At 39.5% G+C, this 13,950-nt stretch overlaps 1 protein-coding gene across 1 annotated transcript in view; it reads right to left on the reverse strand.

The window, feature by feature from the left end:
* Window positions 1-684: 684 nt before the first annotated feature.
* The window catches only part of wwc1 (WW and C2 domain containing 1), a 70,110-nt gene continuing 56,844 nt past the window's right edge, over window positions 685-13,950 (reverse strand). The window contains exons 20-22 of the mRNA XM_049591361.1: window positions 12,110-12,340; window positions 11,815-11,933; window positions 685-8,756 (exon numbers count right to left, since the gene is read on the reverse strand). Coding sequence (XP_049447318.1) covers window positions 8,690-8,756; window positions 11,815-11,933; window positions 12,110-12,340 — 417 coding nt within the window. The 3' untranslated portion in view covers window positions 685-8,689. The remainder of the gene's footprint in view (window positions 8,757-11,814; window positions 11,934-12,109; window positions 12,341-13,950) is intronic.

Genomic DNA, 13,950 nt, shown 5'->3' on the forward strand with positions numbered 1-13,950 from the left:
AAAATGTTAAGACATGTATAGAAATGAATGAATTGAAATGCTCTCCCCTGCTCTCCGAAAAACAGTCAGATTAGCTACCCTACCAAAATATTTGTTAAGTCTAGGCTTGGGCAGTATTAAGGTATTACGGTATTTATTTATAAATCTTACACATTTGAGTTTCAATATGTCAAAATTACAGATGCTCCTCTTTCTATCAAACTGACACAGTTTACCAATATGCTCAAACTGATGTGCTGTATTGAGGTAATGTACTGTAGTGCACAGCATGCACCACCAGAGGGCAGTCTCTACTGCTGGAACAGGCAGCTGAGCTTAGAAAGATGCCGTCTGCGATAACGTTACAGGACTAGCAAAATAGGGCGAAAAAAGGCTCAAACCCTGTTTGCTAATCTTGAGATGACTTCTTCCAACTACAAAAACAATTTATTAGCCACGATTTTATCAACACAACATGTCCATTGAGGTGAGATTTCAGGAAGATGTGAAGGTGTAAGAATAAAACAGACCCTGATAAAATTAACTTTTCCAGGTAGAGCTTGATCCTACATGTATTTAACCTATTAAAATCTCAGCTCCAACTATTTATATACAACATTTCATCATTTACAAACTGACCTTATCTTGAAAGAAAAAAAAACTAATGGAGAATGTCATTTTTGAAACCCACAAAACACATCGAAATAGAAGAGAAGAACTTTTTTTATTTGTTGTGAAACTACAAAACATATTGTTTGGTTGTTTTTTTGTTTTTTTTGTTTTTGTGCTGGTGAAATATTTACAACTCTGGTCGATAGTACAGTGTCTGAGAATAAAATTCACAGCTTTTCGGGACTCTCGCGATAAAAAGAAAGAAAAAAAAAACAAAAACAGGAAAAGCACACCCAAATCACAAAGTGCAATAAATACATGCTGTATGTTTCTCATAGCCGCCTCCATACACATTACCAGGTTCATCACCAGTCGTAATACAAACAGATTCATTAGAAAAAAAAAAACAATGATCAAATAAAGAAAAAATGCACTTAAACTTCAAAAAAACAAACAAGAATTATATCACAACCTACATGATGAAAAAAAAATAATTATTTGTGACTAACAGCATTTGTTTATTTCTCTGAATGATCGTGATTTCTCGTAGCAAAAACCTACATTCCTTCATTCAGATGTTACATATAAATGAGTCTGATTTAGAGGTTAAACAACATTCGGTCGATCATGACAAAGTTCAATGGACTTTAAAACAGACAGTACTGTTGCTCAGACTACACAGAGTCCTATTCTTTACAACTACTCGCTCTACAGTGGAGAAAAACAAACAAACAAACTGTTTACATTAGGAAAATTAATGCAAACGTTTTTCTACATTTCCAGCTTCTTTCGGATCAGACGATGGCGGCCAGGTTTGGACATTTAAGACGAAGAATAAAACAAAAAACAGAAATAAAAATAACAGTTTACATGTTGCGCTCCAAAAGGCACACTCTCTCACATAACTCCAAAGGCTTTCATTCATTTCACAGTGTTCCTGCTACAGTAAAACCCTCAGCCCCGTCAGAGTTCAGAGCTGCATTCACAGTGCAGGAGGAAACCTGATCTGAATACGACTCTTACATATGTTCATCTTTAACAAAAACTAAACACGACAACTGCAGCCATGTGACCTCGGTCTGAACAGTCGGATCAGAATTCACTTGTTTGCTCCAGTTTGTCGTCACGGCAGTGGAGTGATTCGGTGGAGAGAAAAGTGAGACGTTCAGGTGTATTCGGAAAAAAAGACTAAAAAAAATAAATGAACATACAAGGATTCAGACTGGAGGAAAACAACAACAGCTCCCGGTGAGTGCTGAGATCAGTCAAGACAGTGAGCTGTTAATGATGCCAAATACAGCATCAGCAGCAGCTACAAAATCCTTGTGCATTACATTTGACAGCACCATCAGGATGCATTATTATCCAAAATGTTGCTACAGAGGAAGAAACTGATTTCAAGCTGACCTTACTGTGTTTAAAAGCTGCTGGACAGGAGCTCAGACAAAGACGCTCTAACCAGACACGTCTCAACAAGCTACAACACATTTATTTTATTCTATTAGACGATTGTCACTGATCAGCTGATGTCATTAAAAACGGAAGTGGGCCAGAGTTAATGCAAAAGTCTTGGTCAGACGTTATAAAGGCACCATAAATATCGATGGCCACTTTATTAGGTACACCTGTACAATCCACTGTGTTTCAATACAGCAGCTCAGCTATGAATTCTACCGTTAAATAGTTTATGATATCAGGTTTTGTTAGAAATTCAGTTATACAGTGTGTTTACTAGCGAGGTCATAGTTTAATGTCGGGTAAAAGTCGATTAAATTGTATTAAAAGGTGTTTAAAATGATTTTTGTCCTTCTAATTTATAGACAAGAGGGGGTCCGATTTATCAGAAACACCACATGTGACTTGACGGCAGATCAGTTGTCCTGGATTGCATTAGATTATTCAGGTGTACCTAATAAATCAGAAGTACAGTTACTCAAAAACTTACATTTTATGCTACTCCGCCTGCATTTAAAGGAGATATTATGCCTTTTCTTTTATCTCGCATAATAGCAGATTTAAGTTTAATGTACTGAATTAAAGGGGAACACCACCTAAATTAAGAATTCCAGTATGTTATTTCTATGGCCTTGGAAAGTTCACACAATATCTGTGAACATGAGCTGCTCTCTGTTAGAGGCAGAAACTAGAGAAGTGAGTCCTAAACTTGTGATGTCATAGGGTAGAAAGTCTGGAGCTGCCCCATAAATAATGAATGGGAGACTGATTATATGGACCCACTAAAGGTTTTTCCTTTTTTATACCAAAAGGGGCTTTATTCTGTTGTAATGTTTTCAGTTCTGAAAAAGAAAGTGTGCCCAGGAAAGTTCCCTGGTGCACCTCGTGTCATCTATAGTATCCTCCTAGTTCATATCAACGGAGCAGCTCCAGACTTTATACCCTATGGCATCACAAATTTGAGTTCTAGCACTCCAGTGTTTGGATCTGGGAGAGAGTTGATCATGTTTACTGATATTTTTGGACCGTCTTAGACCACAGAAATGGGTGTAGTTCCCCTTTAAGTTCCCAGTATACTGCAAAACAGACATACCGTTCTGTTCATAGTACATGGCATGAATGCATACTCAGCATGGTTGTAGGTGTGCACAGAATGCACACAGCAAACATGAGCAGATGACGAAATTTACAGCACTCAAACTATTGGCTTTAGGATTTATTTGGACCACTGTTTCTATTTCTGTTTGTGTATTTCTTCGTGAGTGTCCGGTGTTAAATCTTTGGTATTGATCTTTTGTACGTTGTTCAGTTGAGACATGTGACTGTTCAGACTGATGTCAGCCAGAATCAAACATTTAGTTCCTGCAGTGTGAACGCAGCCTCAGTGTGAACGTCCTCACAGCATTCGATTCAGTTCCCATCAAGTTTTTAGTCTTTGTCTAGGCGACGGGTGAAGAGCTGTAGTGTCATTTGATTATGTCATTGTGTGCTATTCATCATTCTTGTGCAAAACATTCCTATATCTACCTGAACGTGTTGTGACTATCTTTCTTTTTGTGCGGATTTAAAACATTTACAGTATTTGATTATCAGAGAACAAGGCTGACTTTGATTTTTTGGGACTTTTTGGAGATCACTGAAGGATCGGAGGGTGATGTGGGAAAACAAAGGAGCAGGAAGTGGAGACAGCTAGCAAGGAAAATAGGCCAAAATCAACTTCCTCTGTTTGTCTTAAACATACACACACTGAAAGCAACACATGAACTACTAAAAAGAAAAAAAAAAGAAAAAGAAAAAGTTGGAGGTCGACTCTCCACTGGATCTGATCTACAGTTCAAGCATTTCATGAGCTGCTGTTTACCTACAAACAGTGAGTCAGAGAAACATCTGGAATGACAGCAGCAGAGAGGTTTTCGTCAGCTACATTCGTGTTCACACCAGGAATGGAGACATGATGATATGAAGGGTTTGTGTCATGTGGTGGACACTTTTATCCAAAGCACCTAACGTACCCAAAATACATGTTCAGCATGGTGACCCAGCAAGAAGGAAACTGACGATGACAGCGCAGGCGCCACAGAGACGAGCAGTTCATGACCTCAGTATATCTGTCAGATTTTTTCCAGTGAAGCAGTGTGGAGTTTCTAAGGCTGGGCGAGACACTACGTTGAATATGACTCAATGAAATAACAAATATAACAGGTGTGGGTCCACTTTAAGACTGTAAACTTTTCAATTACATCCCCCCCAAGAGGAAATGTTGGAGAAACATTAGAGTTTGCCACTTTTATACAAGTAAATATCAATTTTACTTTTCATTTCTTTTTCAGCTGCTCTGTTATGTTGTGTTTCTTTTTTGCCACTTTGCCTTGATACCTCAACCAAGGACAGTTTGTTTGTTTGTCTGTTGCCAAAAAACTGCTGGTTTGATTTTCATGAAACTTGGTGGAAGGTTGTAGCACGGGCCAAGGAACAATCCATTAAAATTTTTAGAATGGCTCTGAAGCAAGGGGTGGCTGCACTACTTATTTTTCGCTTTTGTTAACATTGTGAAATAGAGCATTTAGCCTTGGCGGAGGTCTGCGCTCTCTGAGTGCCCTTCTAGTTTTTCCTTCATTTTGTTTCCTTGTTGGATGTCAGACTGTTCCTGTTGATTTAGAGCCACAACACTGAAACTGACTCGACTTGTTTCCATCTGTGATGTCCAAAATGTGTCATTATTTCATGTCCAGTGGGTGCAGTTTACTTGGGAGTGGGTTTCCCTCTTCCATCTACCTGCCTACTTCCACTTCAATTACGTTAAAAAAACACCAAGCAGTGGCTCACCACAATAATTACATTTTACAACCAGGAGGCGTGTTCATGTGTTTCAGGCAGGAAGAAATATTTTGTAACATGGGTCAACATGTCCCAGGAGTGATACGACTCAGTGCACTGATTGTCTGCAGGTATTCTCTGGCTGCAACTAACTGCTAGAAGTTAAAATATCCCAAACTTTTAATTTTTGCCGCACTTTGCTGCAGACACTGCATGGCAGCTCACCATAGTGCTTCACCACTGCTTGGTAAGTTTTCAGCATTAGCCATTTACTACATTTCCCAGAGTGCTTTTTAACAACTTGTTGCATTCCTTTTTTTTAATCTATTTATATTATATATCTCTCTTGTGATGAGTTAGTTTTGTAAACTGCCTACACAGCACCCTCTGCAGTTAAATTAGTCTTTGATCTGTTGTCACTACGCTGTGTGTGGAAGAAACATAATAAGAAACTGGTCATAACGATGAGGTAGTAGGCAAAGAAATAAGAAAGCTTGTCCAGTTCTTATTGAAAACTAAACCTGTCTTGTTGCTGCAATGCATTCTGGTCTCTCTTCTGCTCCTGCAGGTGTTTAAATTGGCCTCTGTGAATCTCCTCTGATGGATTTCTCTCTGTATGATGGGTGACAGTCGGTATAAACCAGCGACTGAAGAGAAATGTCTCCCGTCTGACACTATAACCAAAGGTCATTATCAACATCAAATCTGTTTAATCTCAACATGATGTCATGTCTTCTACACGTGTCCAGTGGTGATCAGGAGGATTCAAATGATTACAGGGTCTAGAAACACGAGATATATCCGCTGAGGAGTTTTTGCTGTGACGCAGATTAAATGTTGAGAAAAGCACCAAGGACAAGTTATACAGGAGCTGCTCAACATCCAGGTACAAACACAAAGAGTCAGTAAACAAGAGATGTGCCAGAGTCAAGGTCTGCTGCTGATTTATAAGTCGGGTTGCCCTGGAAACAGAGTCAGACGTCAGTAAGCCTTCACTGAGCTGAATAGAAATCACGCCGCAGGAGCACAAACGGTTAACACTGTGGTGTCAGAGGTGTAGAATAAGAGTCACCCTGCACATACAGATAAAGTCGGATCTTTTTCTGCACTCTGACAAAAATATGAAAACACATTTTCTCCTCTGATTTTAAGCCAGGTTACTAAGCAAGGGCTCACATTTAACAGCATGAGGGGATTTTAATGTTTGATAGATGAAATGGCAAGTCGGGTCATCTTCAATTATCTAAAGATATTGGTAAAAATATATGTTTGAGTCCTAAAGTATTTATTCATTCATGCTGCTTGGAGGAACTTTAAGAGAGTTTAAGTTCCTGAAGGGCACTGATTCTCTAAATCCACTTATTTCAGAACATTTTTTAACCTTTCTGCACCCACGGGACACCCGCACTTCGTAGAACTCTTAATATGCTATATGCTGAACATAGCTATGAAGGTTACATGTATAAACATGCAGTATTGATTGATTAGACTTTAGACTTGTCAGTCACTGTGGTGATTTTGCAGTGTACCAGCACAGTACACAACCTTAAAAATAATGCATCCTTAAAAACACCGTTCACCTTATTACAAGGGCCTATTGATCAAGTATAGCACATGGGTCTTTCGATATTTTATCTCAGTAAATATATTTCTTTTCACAGTTTGTTGCAGGACAGTATATAAACTGTAATAAATATTGAAATTACACTGTCTCACAGACGTGACCGCACTCGCATACTGGAGAAATAATCACCTCTGTTTTCGTACTGGCACAAATGGTACGCAAATACCCATGTGCTCCACGCACCAGCACAGACAGTGAGCAGCTGTTCAGCTCTGCGTCTCACATCTGGGATGAGAAGAGAAACAAACTCAGCTGCAACGAGGCAGAGATGCTTAAATTTAGCAGTTACAGTTAGTGTACGTATAGGTAGTTATATAGCAGGCTAAAAAGGCTTGAAATTAGATTATATTAAAGGATGTTTCATTAATTTGTATGACTGAATTTGTGCTAATTTAATGAATGAAGGGTTGAATGACTTTCTTATAATAAGGGTTCCTTTTTTCCCCTTGGATAAATAACAACAAAACAAACAAAATCAGTATTGGTATCGGTATCAGCTATTGGCCTAACTGTAGTTTTAAACATGGGTAATGGCCCATATTTTATCATCGGTGCACCCCTACTTTATGTGGCACATGTTAGCAGAGTGTTGACTATTACAGATCCAGCATGATCATTCATTTTGGAGTCTTTAGCTGCTAAATGCTTCACTGTGATCTCCAACTTATCGCTAACTGCAGCTGTCTGCTGAGAAGTTAGTGCACGATAGGCTTTTTGAACTTTTTTTGCAGCAAAAACATTCTCGTGTTAGCCTGAAACAATGGAATGAATCAATACAGTAAAGTTGTGGCCCGTAACACCAAAACAATCAGCTAAACGATGCTACAAAGCTCAAGCAGAGGAGGACTGAGGAGTCAGGTGATAAATATCTGTGGGATCGTCCATCAAAACACCTCTTTCACATTATACACAGTCATTTCTTATCTATTATTAATAGAAAAATATTGATTAGTGCACCTTTAAAGACTTGATAAGAAGAAACATAAGGTGAGTGTTGCTGGGGCACCACGCTGACATGGATCAATATACACATTCAGCTGCAGAACAGATATGTATCCAAAACATCCAGTTACAGAGTGGAAACAGAGGGAAGGGAAGTCTGACATTAAAACTCCTTTCAGTTCACAGTCATCAAAAATACATTTGATCTTCACTTCCTGTGTGTGTGTTACGACAATCTTTGTGTGCTTCAACAATCAACAATCATTCCAGCGCATCCGAGGCAAAGGTTTTTGGATTGAATTCTTTTAATTTTCCAAAAACCCACATCAAGTTTCTTTTTTTTCTCTTTTTTTTTTTAAACTTTTACCTCAAGTTTATTTAAAGTGCAGACTATCCGATTAACTACCTGAGTGTTAGTGAGAGTTAGTGCTGTTTCTACACTTTTCTGAATGTGTGTGTCACTGGTGAGAGACAATCATTTTTTCTTACTTTCGACCTAGAATGAGAAGAATCTTTTCTCTTCGATTATCAGATCCAGTTTCATTCAGTAAATGTTTGTAAAGCGAAGACAAACTCCAGTTTTCCTCTCATGTTGTTGTATCGTGTGCCATGTTAGTGAAAGATGCTGATGATGCTTATTTACAACCATCTGTGCTGTAACGGTGTACACGTAAGACAAGCTTCAGGTGTGCTCATGTTTGTCTGCGTATAAAGTTTTTAAAATGCTCTAAAAAAAAAAACAAAACACATCACTTGAAGATCAATATTAAATATCTCTTCAGTTTGATATTTGTTTTATCATCAGCTTAAGTTGCTTACTTTGCTTTAGTACCGTTGTTTGATATTATTTTGTGCTATTAATATACATATATATTTATTTGTTTGTCCAAATGTGTCATTTTAGTACAAAATCCTTTGTATGCACATGTGCAGCTGTGTGACTTTGTGCTGGAATGATTTTAAACACCTAAGAGCCTATAAACAGCCGGTTAGTAACAGAAACACAACGCCATAAACAGAGTGGAAAAGATAATAAAAAAAGAAGCAGTGCTATCACTAATTTACAAACAAAGACTATCCACATTAGAAATGCTGAGCTCTTTAAAAATGTGTTTCTTCACGGTTTTGAGTGTTTTTTCTCGACTAAACATATTATTACTGTTAAATTCTTCATAACACCGCCAAATGTTTGCTTCATGTGTGTGGGGACAGCAGGTTAAGACTCGAAGGGGAGGAGGGGGAATACTTTGAAATGCTTCTCTACACGTCGTCAGCCGGCAGGTCGGGGATGCTGGTCTTTGCTCGTGTGAAGAATGCCATCTTCTCTCTGAAATCAAACAGTAAACAGTCAGCGCGAAACACAATGAGATCTTCACCTTAAGTGCAAGGCCAAAGCCAACATGTGGAGTTTGGTGTCAAAGCGTTTGTAACAAATTAGTGATGTCAAACTTCCTGACTTGTTATGGTTAGTTAGATAAAATGTTCACTCTTACTACGACACGTGTTCTTCTTTATTTAATGAATATTCTGTTCAGTCTGTTTCTCTGTATTGTAATCATGCTACATGTATTTCTGCCTGCTCCGCATATATGACATGCACTACATGTCTGTCCACCCTGGAAGAGGAATCCCTGCTCTGTTGTTTTGTGGAATTGAGGGTCTAAACTTATTTGTATTCTTTTTTACAGACTGTAAAGACCCCTGAAATAAACTTGTGATATTGGGCTGTATAAATGAAACTGATTTCACTTTCTTTCCATTGCTTTCACACTGTTTCTCAGCTCTGAAGATGTTTATGGTCTCGCTATTATACTTACTAAAGCTATTTTTCTCTGCTTACTGTGATGAACACAATCCCAGTGTAGGGATGCACGTTGATATTGGCACACCATCAGTATCAACAGATAAAGGCTTTAAAAAGATAAATATCTGCATTGGTCTGAAATGAATATTTCTGCTGCTATGACAGGCCGATAAGATGGCGTTTTCAAGGAATACTATGGTGAATTGTCTTTACTGTTTGTAAACACTCTCGCCAGTGAGAGTGAGACTAAAAGCCAACCCCAGATACTTGTTTGGCATTTCGCCCTGCTATACACCAGGGGCTTGTATCACGAAGCAGGATTAATGTCTTAGCGAGGTAACTTCAGGGTTAACCCTGGGTTTTCGGTCTCACGAAGCCGGTTCAGTTCTTATCGGGGTAGATCACCATGGTAACTTACTCTGAACGGCTATCCTGCTCCGGAGCAGGGTAAGTTCAGGGTTGAATCTGATCCTATAAAAAGCGCCACCCACTGGCCAATCAGCTGTTCGGAAAAAAATGACTCCGCTGACAGAAATGCAGCCCAGTCATGACGGGAAGTTTAATTCATTTGATTGATTTTGATTTGAAAGTTTATTTTGAACATTAAAAAAGAAGCAACAACAGACAATGAAAAGATTGTTCAAAAAGGAGTGGAAAGAAGTCCAACTTTCATCCCACCCCTTCATAAGAAAGAAACTGATCATTTGCAGACACTTAATAGCACCATTAATTAGTGCCAACATTTTGTTTTGCTGGAGGAAATGATCCCTGTTAAAGATAATGGGCCTAATTGACAGCTTTGCTGCTGGAAATGTGGAAAGTAGCCTATCATGTCTACACTTCATGGTGTTTGAGGGATTTTCCTTTTTGTTTTTTAAAGAGGGACACTAGGTATATTTTTGAACCAGTGATGAGTAATTTAACCTACACATCATTTTATTTGCTGCCTTGTTTTGTCTTGATTTTTCCCTCTCTCCTCCTCTATTTCTTCTTTCCTGACCCGTTTCTTTTCTTCTCTATTATGTGATTTCATTGATGTTTTGACAGGGGAATTTCTTTGATAAGCTTTTAGTGGCTTCTAACCTCTCCGGCACTTTTCTTTTTTTAATCTTGTAAATTTTATACTGTCAGTTTTTAACCTTATGTGCAAATAAACTAATCTAAACTAAAGCTAAACATTATTCATCCCGTTATGCGTTGCCACGCATGTTTCCTCCTCCTGCAGCTGCCACAGTGTTGGCCTTTTCTCTGATGTTGCTTTTCTCCTCCTCATATTTTAGTAGAATTAATCTCTGATCCTCACGAGAAATACTTTTTTCCCCTCACATACGGCGCTCTGTGAGGACGCTCTGTGAGGACGCTCTGTGAGGACGCTCAGTGAGGACGCTCAGTGACGCTGCGCTTCTCTCATGATTGTGATTGGTCCGCTGCGTACGCGTTCACAGCTCTTGATAAAGCAACCCTGGGTTGAGTTACCGAGTTGATATCCAGCGTCGTGACACCGATTATCCTGATTGCCACTGTTAGGGTTAGTCAACCCAGGATAGGTCTGGGTAACCCAGGAAAGGTTGATCTGGCTTTGTGATACAGGCCCCTGTTCGCTACCCTTTTATAAAGCCCCGACCTCATCTGAGTGCTGTGGGGGTACACGCCCACAAAAACCTACAGACTGTGTCTGCCTACAAACCTACAAACACAGAGGGCTGTGTCTCTGCAGAAACATACACCACCACATACTGAAAGTGGGTCATAAGTGATGATTGAGAGGGGTTACATTGTGTTTTAGGAGAATCCTGCATAATATACATTTAATTAAGGGACTTCAAAAAATATAAATATTAGTACAAAAAGGTCATATTTGCGCTGGTTGTGATTATTGTCAGGACTGTCTCAGGGAGAGCATCATCCAAGCCTGTTAGAGGGGGGTGTAATTGTCAGTTTTGCTTAACAAATGTTATATAAAAACAAATAAGGCATATTTTACATGAAACCTAAGTTGAAGTAGCTTGCAAAGTAAATATGTGCAAACATCAACATCTGCAATTGGCCAACATGAGCTGGCATGTGGGCAAAAAAACCAAAACAATATCATGTATCCCTGCAATGTACATAATAAATATGTGATATGAAAAGGTGTGGGATCCATTTCTGTACCTCTTGATACACTATCATGATTCTTTGCCCATTATAAAGACCTCTATGTTGTATGTTGTATGTCACAGTACATATGGGGTTAATGAGGACTTAAAATAAGCCTCTAAAATGACAAAGGAATATTTTAACTATCAGGAATAAGGAGACGCCAACAGACGCACAACACCTACACAGTTAATCAGTTCCATCGTCTGCCTCTTTCTGTCTGAAATAGGACCTTTAAAAAAAGTCATTATTCCTAAAGCAGGCGAGGAAGTCGACTTTTTGGCTGTGAAGTGTTTTTATTTTGCTGTCTATTGTTTATTGAATATTTTTTTAACAAATACTCTGTGCTGAATACAAACATCTAGACACATACAACTGAGTCTAGTATTTCAGAACTCTGTCCAGCTCTGACTGAGACTGACTGGTCGGTTTTTTCACCCACCTGAAGGTCTGGACCTCGGGGACCTCTTTGCGGCTCTGGCCCCTGATCTTGTGGACATCCTTGGCTGCTGCCCTCATCATCTTCTCCACCCGCTTCTCCTGTAGCTGCTCCTCACGAGTCTGAACAGGACCAAGAGCACAGTTCAGGGGAGAATCACAAATACTACACTGCTCTACATTGTTTAAATGTAAAGAAAAGTGCCCCTCTACAGGATTAAAGCTCGTGATAAGAACACTTCAGCACACCTGGTTACATTGGTGAACGGACCTGAACTTATTCTTGGATGGTCACTTACCTGTTTCTCGGCCTGCTTGAGGAGAAGGCGGAAGCGTTCGTCTTCTTGGACCCAGGTCGGCAGCTCTCTCTGGCCCTGCTGCCTCGCCTTCTCCAGCTGCGTCTTCAGCTCCCGTAGCACCCGCAGCTCCTGCGCCAGCCGGGCCTGCCGCGTCCGAGACACCTGCAGGTCCAACTCCAGGTCCAGGGACGTCCGCAGGAGGCCGTCCAGTCCTTTAACCTGCACAGGAGGCTGAGGGGAGGACAGAGAGGGATATGGTTAATCATTGTCATCATTGGTTAATCTGTTAATTGTTTTCTTGGTTCATCATTTGGTCGAAAATGCCCCTACAACTCCAGCGTCACTTTGGTCATTAATCAAGGCTGCAACAGCAAAATAACTTGTAAAATCAATCCCTGCTGAAGCCTGTGAGAGATGAGAAAACACTCCTCCTTCCTAATATCATTACTTATAACAGATGCCAAATATTGTGCAAGCAATGCAGCTCCATCCATAACAGTCCTGTATATTTGAACACACTAACTTATAAGAGAGCAATGGCTGGAAGCCCAAATCTGGTACCTGAAGCCAGCAATGTATTTTATGTCTGCCACCTGAGTGTACAGTAATACCTTGCATTATTTGCTAATACCATTACCAACATGTGGTTTGTGTTTGTGGATTTCCCTCTGCTGTGCAGCCTCAGGAGGGACACTGAGATTCTTGCTGCCAGCCTATAAATTAATAGAAGCTGGCAAATGTCAGAGCTGCATTAAACATTCAGATGGTTATTAAATATTAAAGTTACTTCACTGGGAGTAGTCGGGCAGCTTTAAGACACAAAAAATGCAAATGGGCTCTGTGTCTCGGAGGAGGCGGCAGTTAATGTGGTTGGCAAACCTGCAGGTTTGACTTCACTAAAACTGTCGAGAAGTGGAGAGGCAGGAAGATGACAGCAGAGATAGAGCAGATAATAGAAGGAGAAAAGCCAAATCACGGAGACTGTAACACAGTGAAGCTGCTGGAGTGAGGCACGCTGAGATACACTGCTGAGGTCCTGAACTACAGGGCTTCAACACTAAGACTCTTTTTCGTCTTTGACTCAAAAAGCCACAAATCTGGTAATTTAAGTTCAAGTTTCAAGTTCCAGTTTATGTCTGTAATTCTATCTAAAAAATATACAGCTGAAATGACATATTATTTGTCTCAGGACAAGAGTATAAAACAAAAAAAGCATCAGATAAAACATAAAAGCATATAAAGTGTACATGTGAATAAATAAACTGAGTGCGAGAAAAAAATCTCCTTCAAAGACACACATGCAAGAGCTCACACAAAATGATCACAGGCAGCCACTTAATATTTTACTGTCTAATTTTCTCACAGGTTTTTGTTCTGTGTAACTGTATTAAAAGAACTACAACACAAGGTTAACACTGTTCCGCTCTAGTGGCTTAATAAGAACCATTTTCTGTTGAAATGAAACTGCAAGCTCATTAAAAACCCTGACTGCAGCTGCTAACGTGTTTAAACACTGGATGACTTTATTTTACTTTTTAATGAATATCTCCCAACAGAAAAGAGGGCGTCAGATACAAAGATGAATTTTATGGGGCAACAATTACTGATTTTATGCCATGTGGTTTGTCATAGTGATAAACAAGCAAAGCTGCATCTGGGACGCCTCACGACAACCAGAGAGCTGAGCTATGATTGGTTGTGATGTAGTGTAGACGTATAGTCTGTCATGTGATGCCAAGAGTAAACATGACACTATCATTGCCTAAACTGTCACAATAACCATCTCAAAAGAAAAATATTCTGTCTTGTGAGCTCTAAATTGTTTTTGCCCTGCAGAGAGA

The sequence above is a fragment of the Epinephelus fuscoguttatus genome, linkage group LG12 (genome assembly GCF_011397635.1).
Source record: "Epinephelus fuscoguttatus linkage group LG12, E.fuscoguttatus.final_Chr_v1".
Taxonomy (NCBI): Eukaryota; Metazoa; Chordata; class Actinopteri; order Perciformes; family Serranidae; genus Epinephelus; species Epinephelus fuscoguttatus.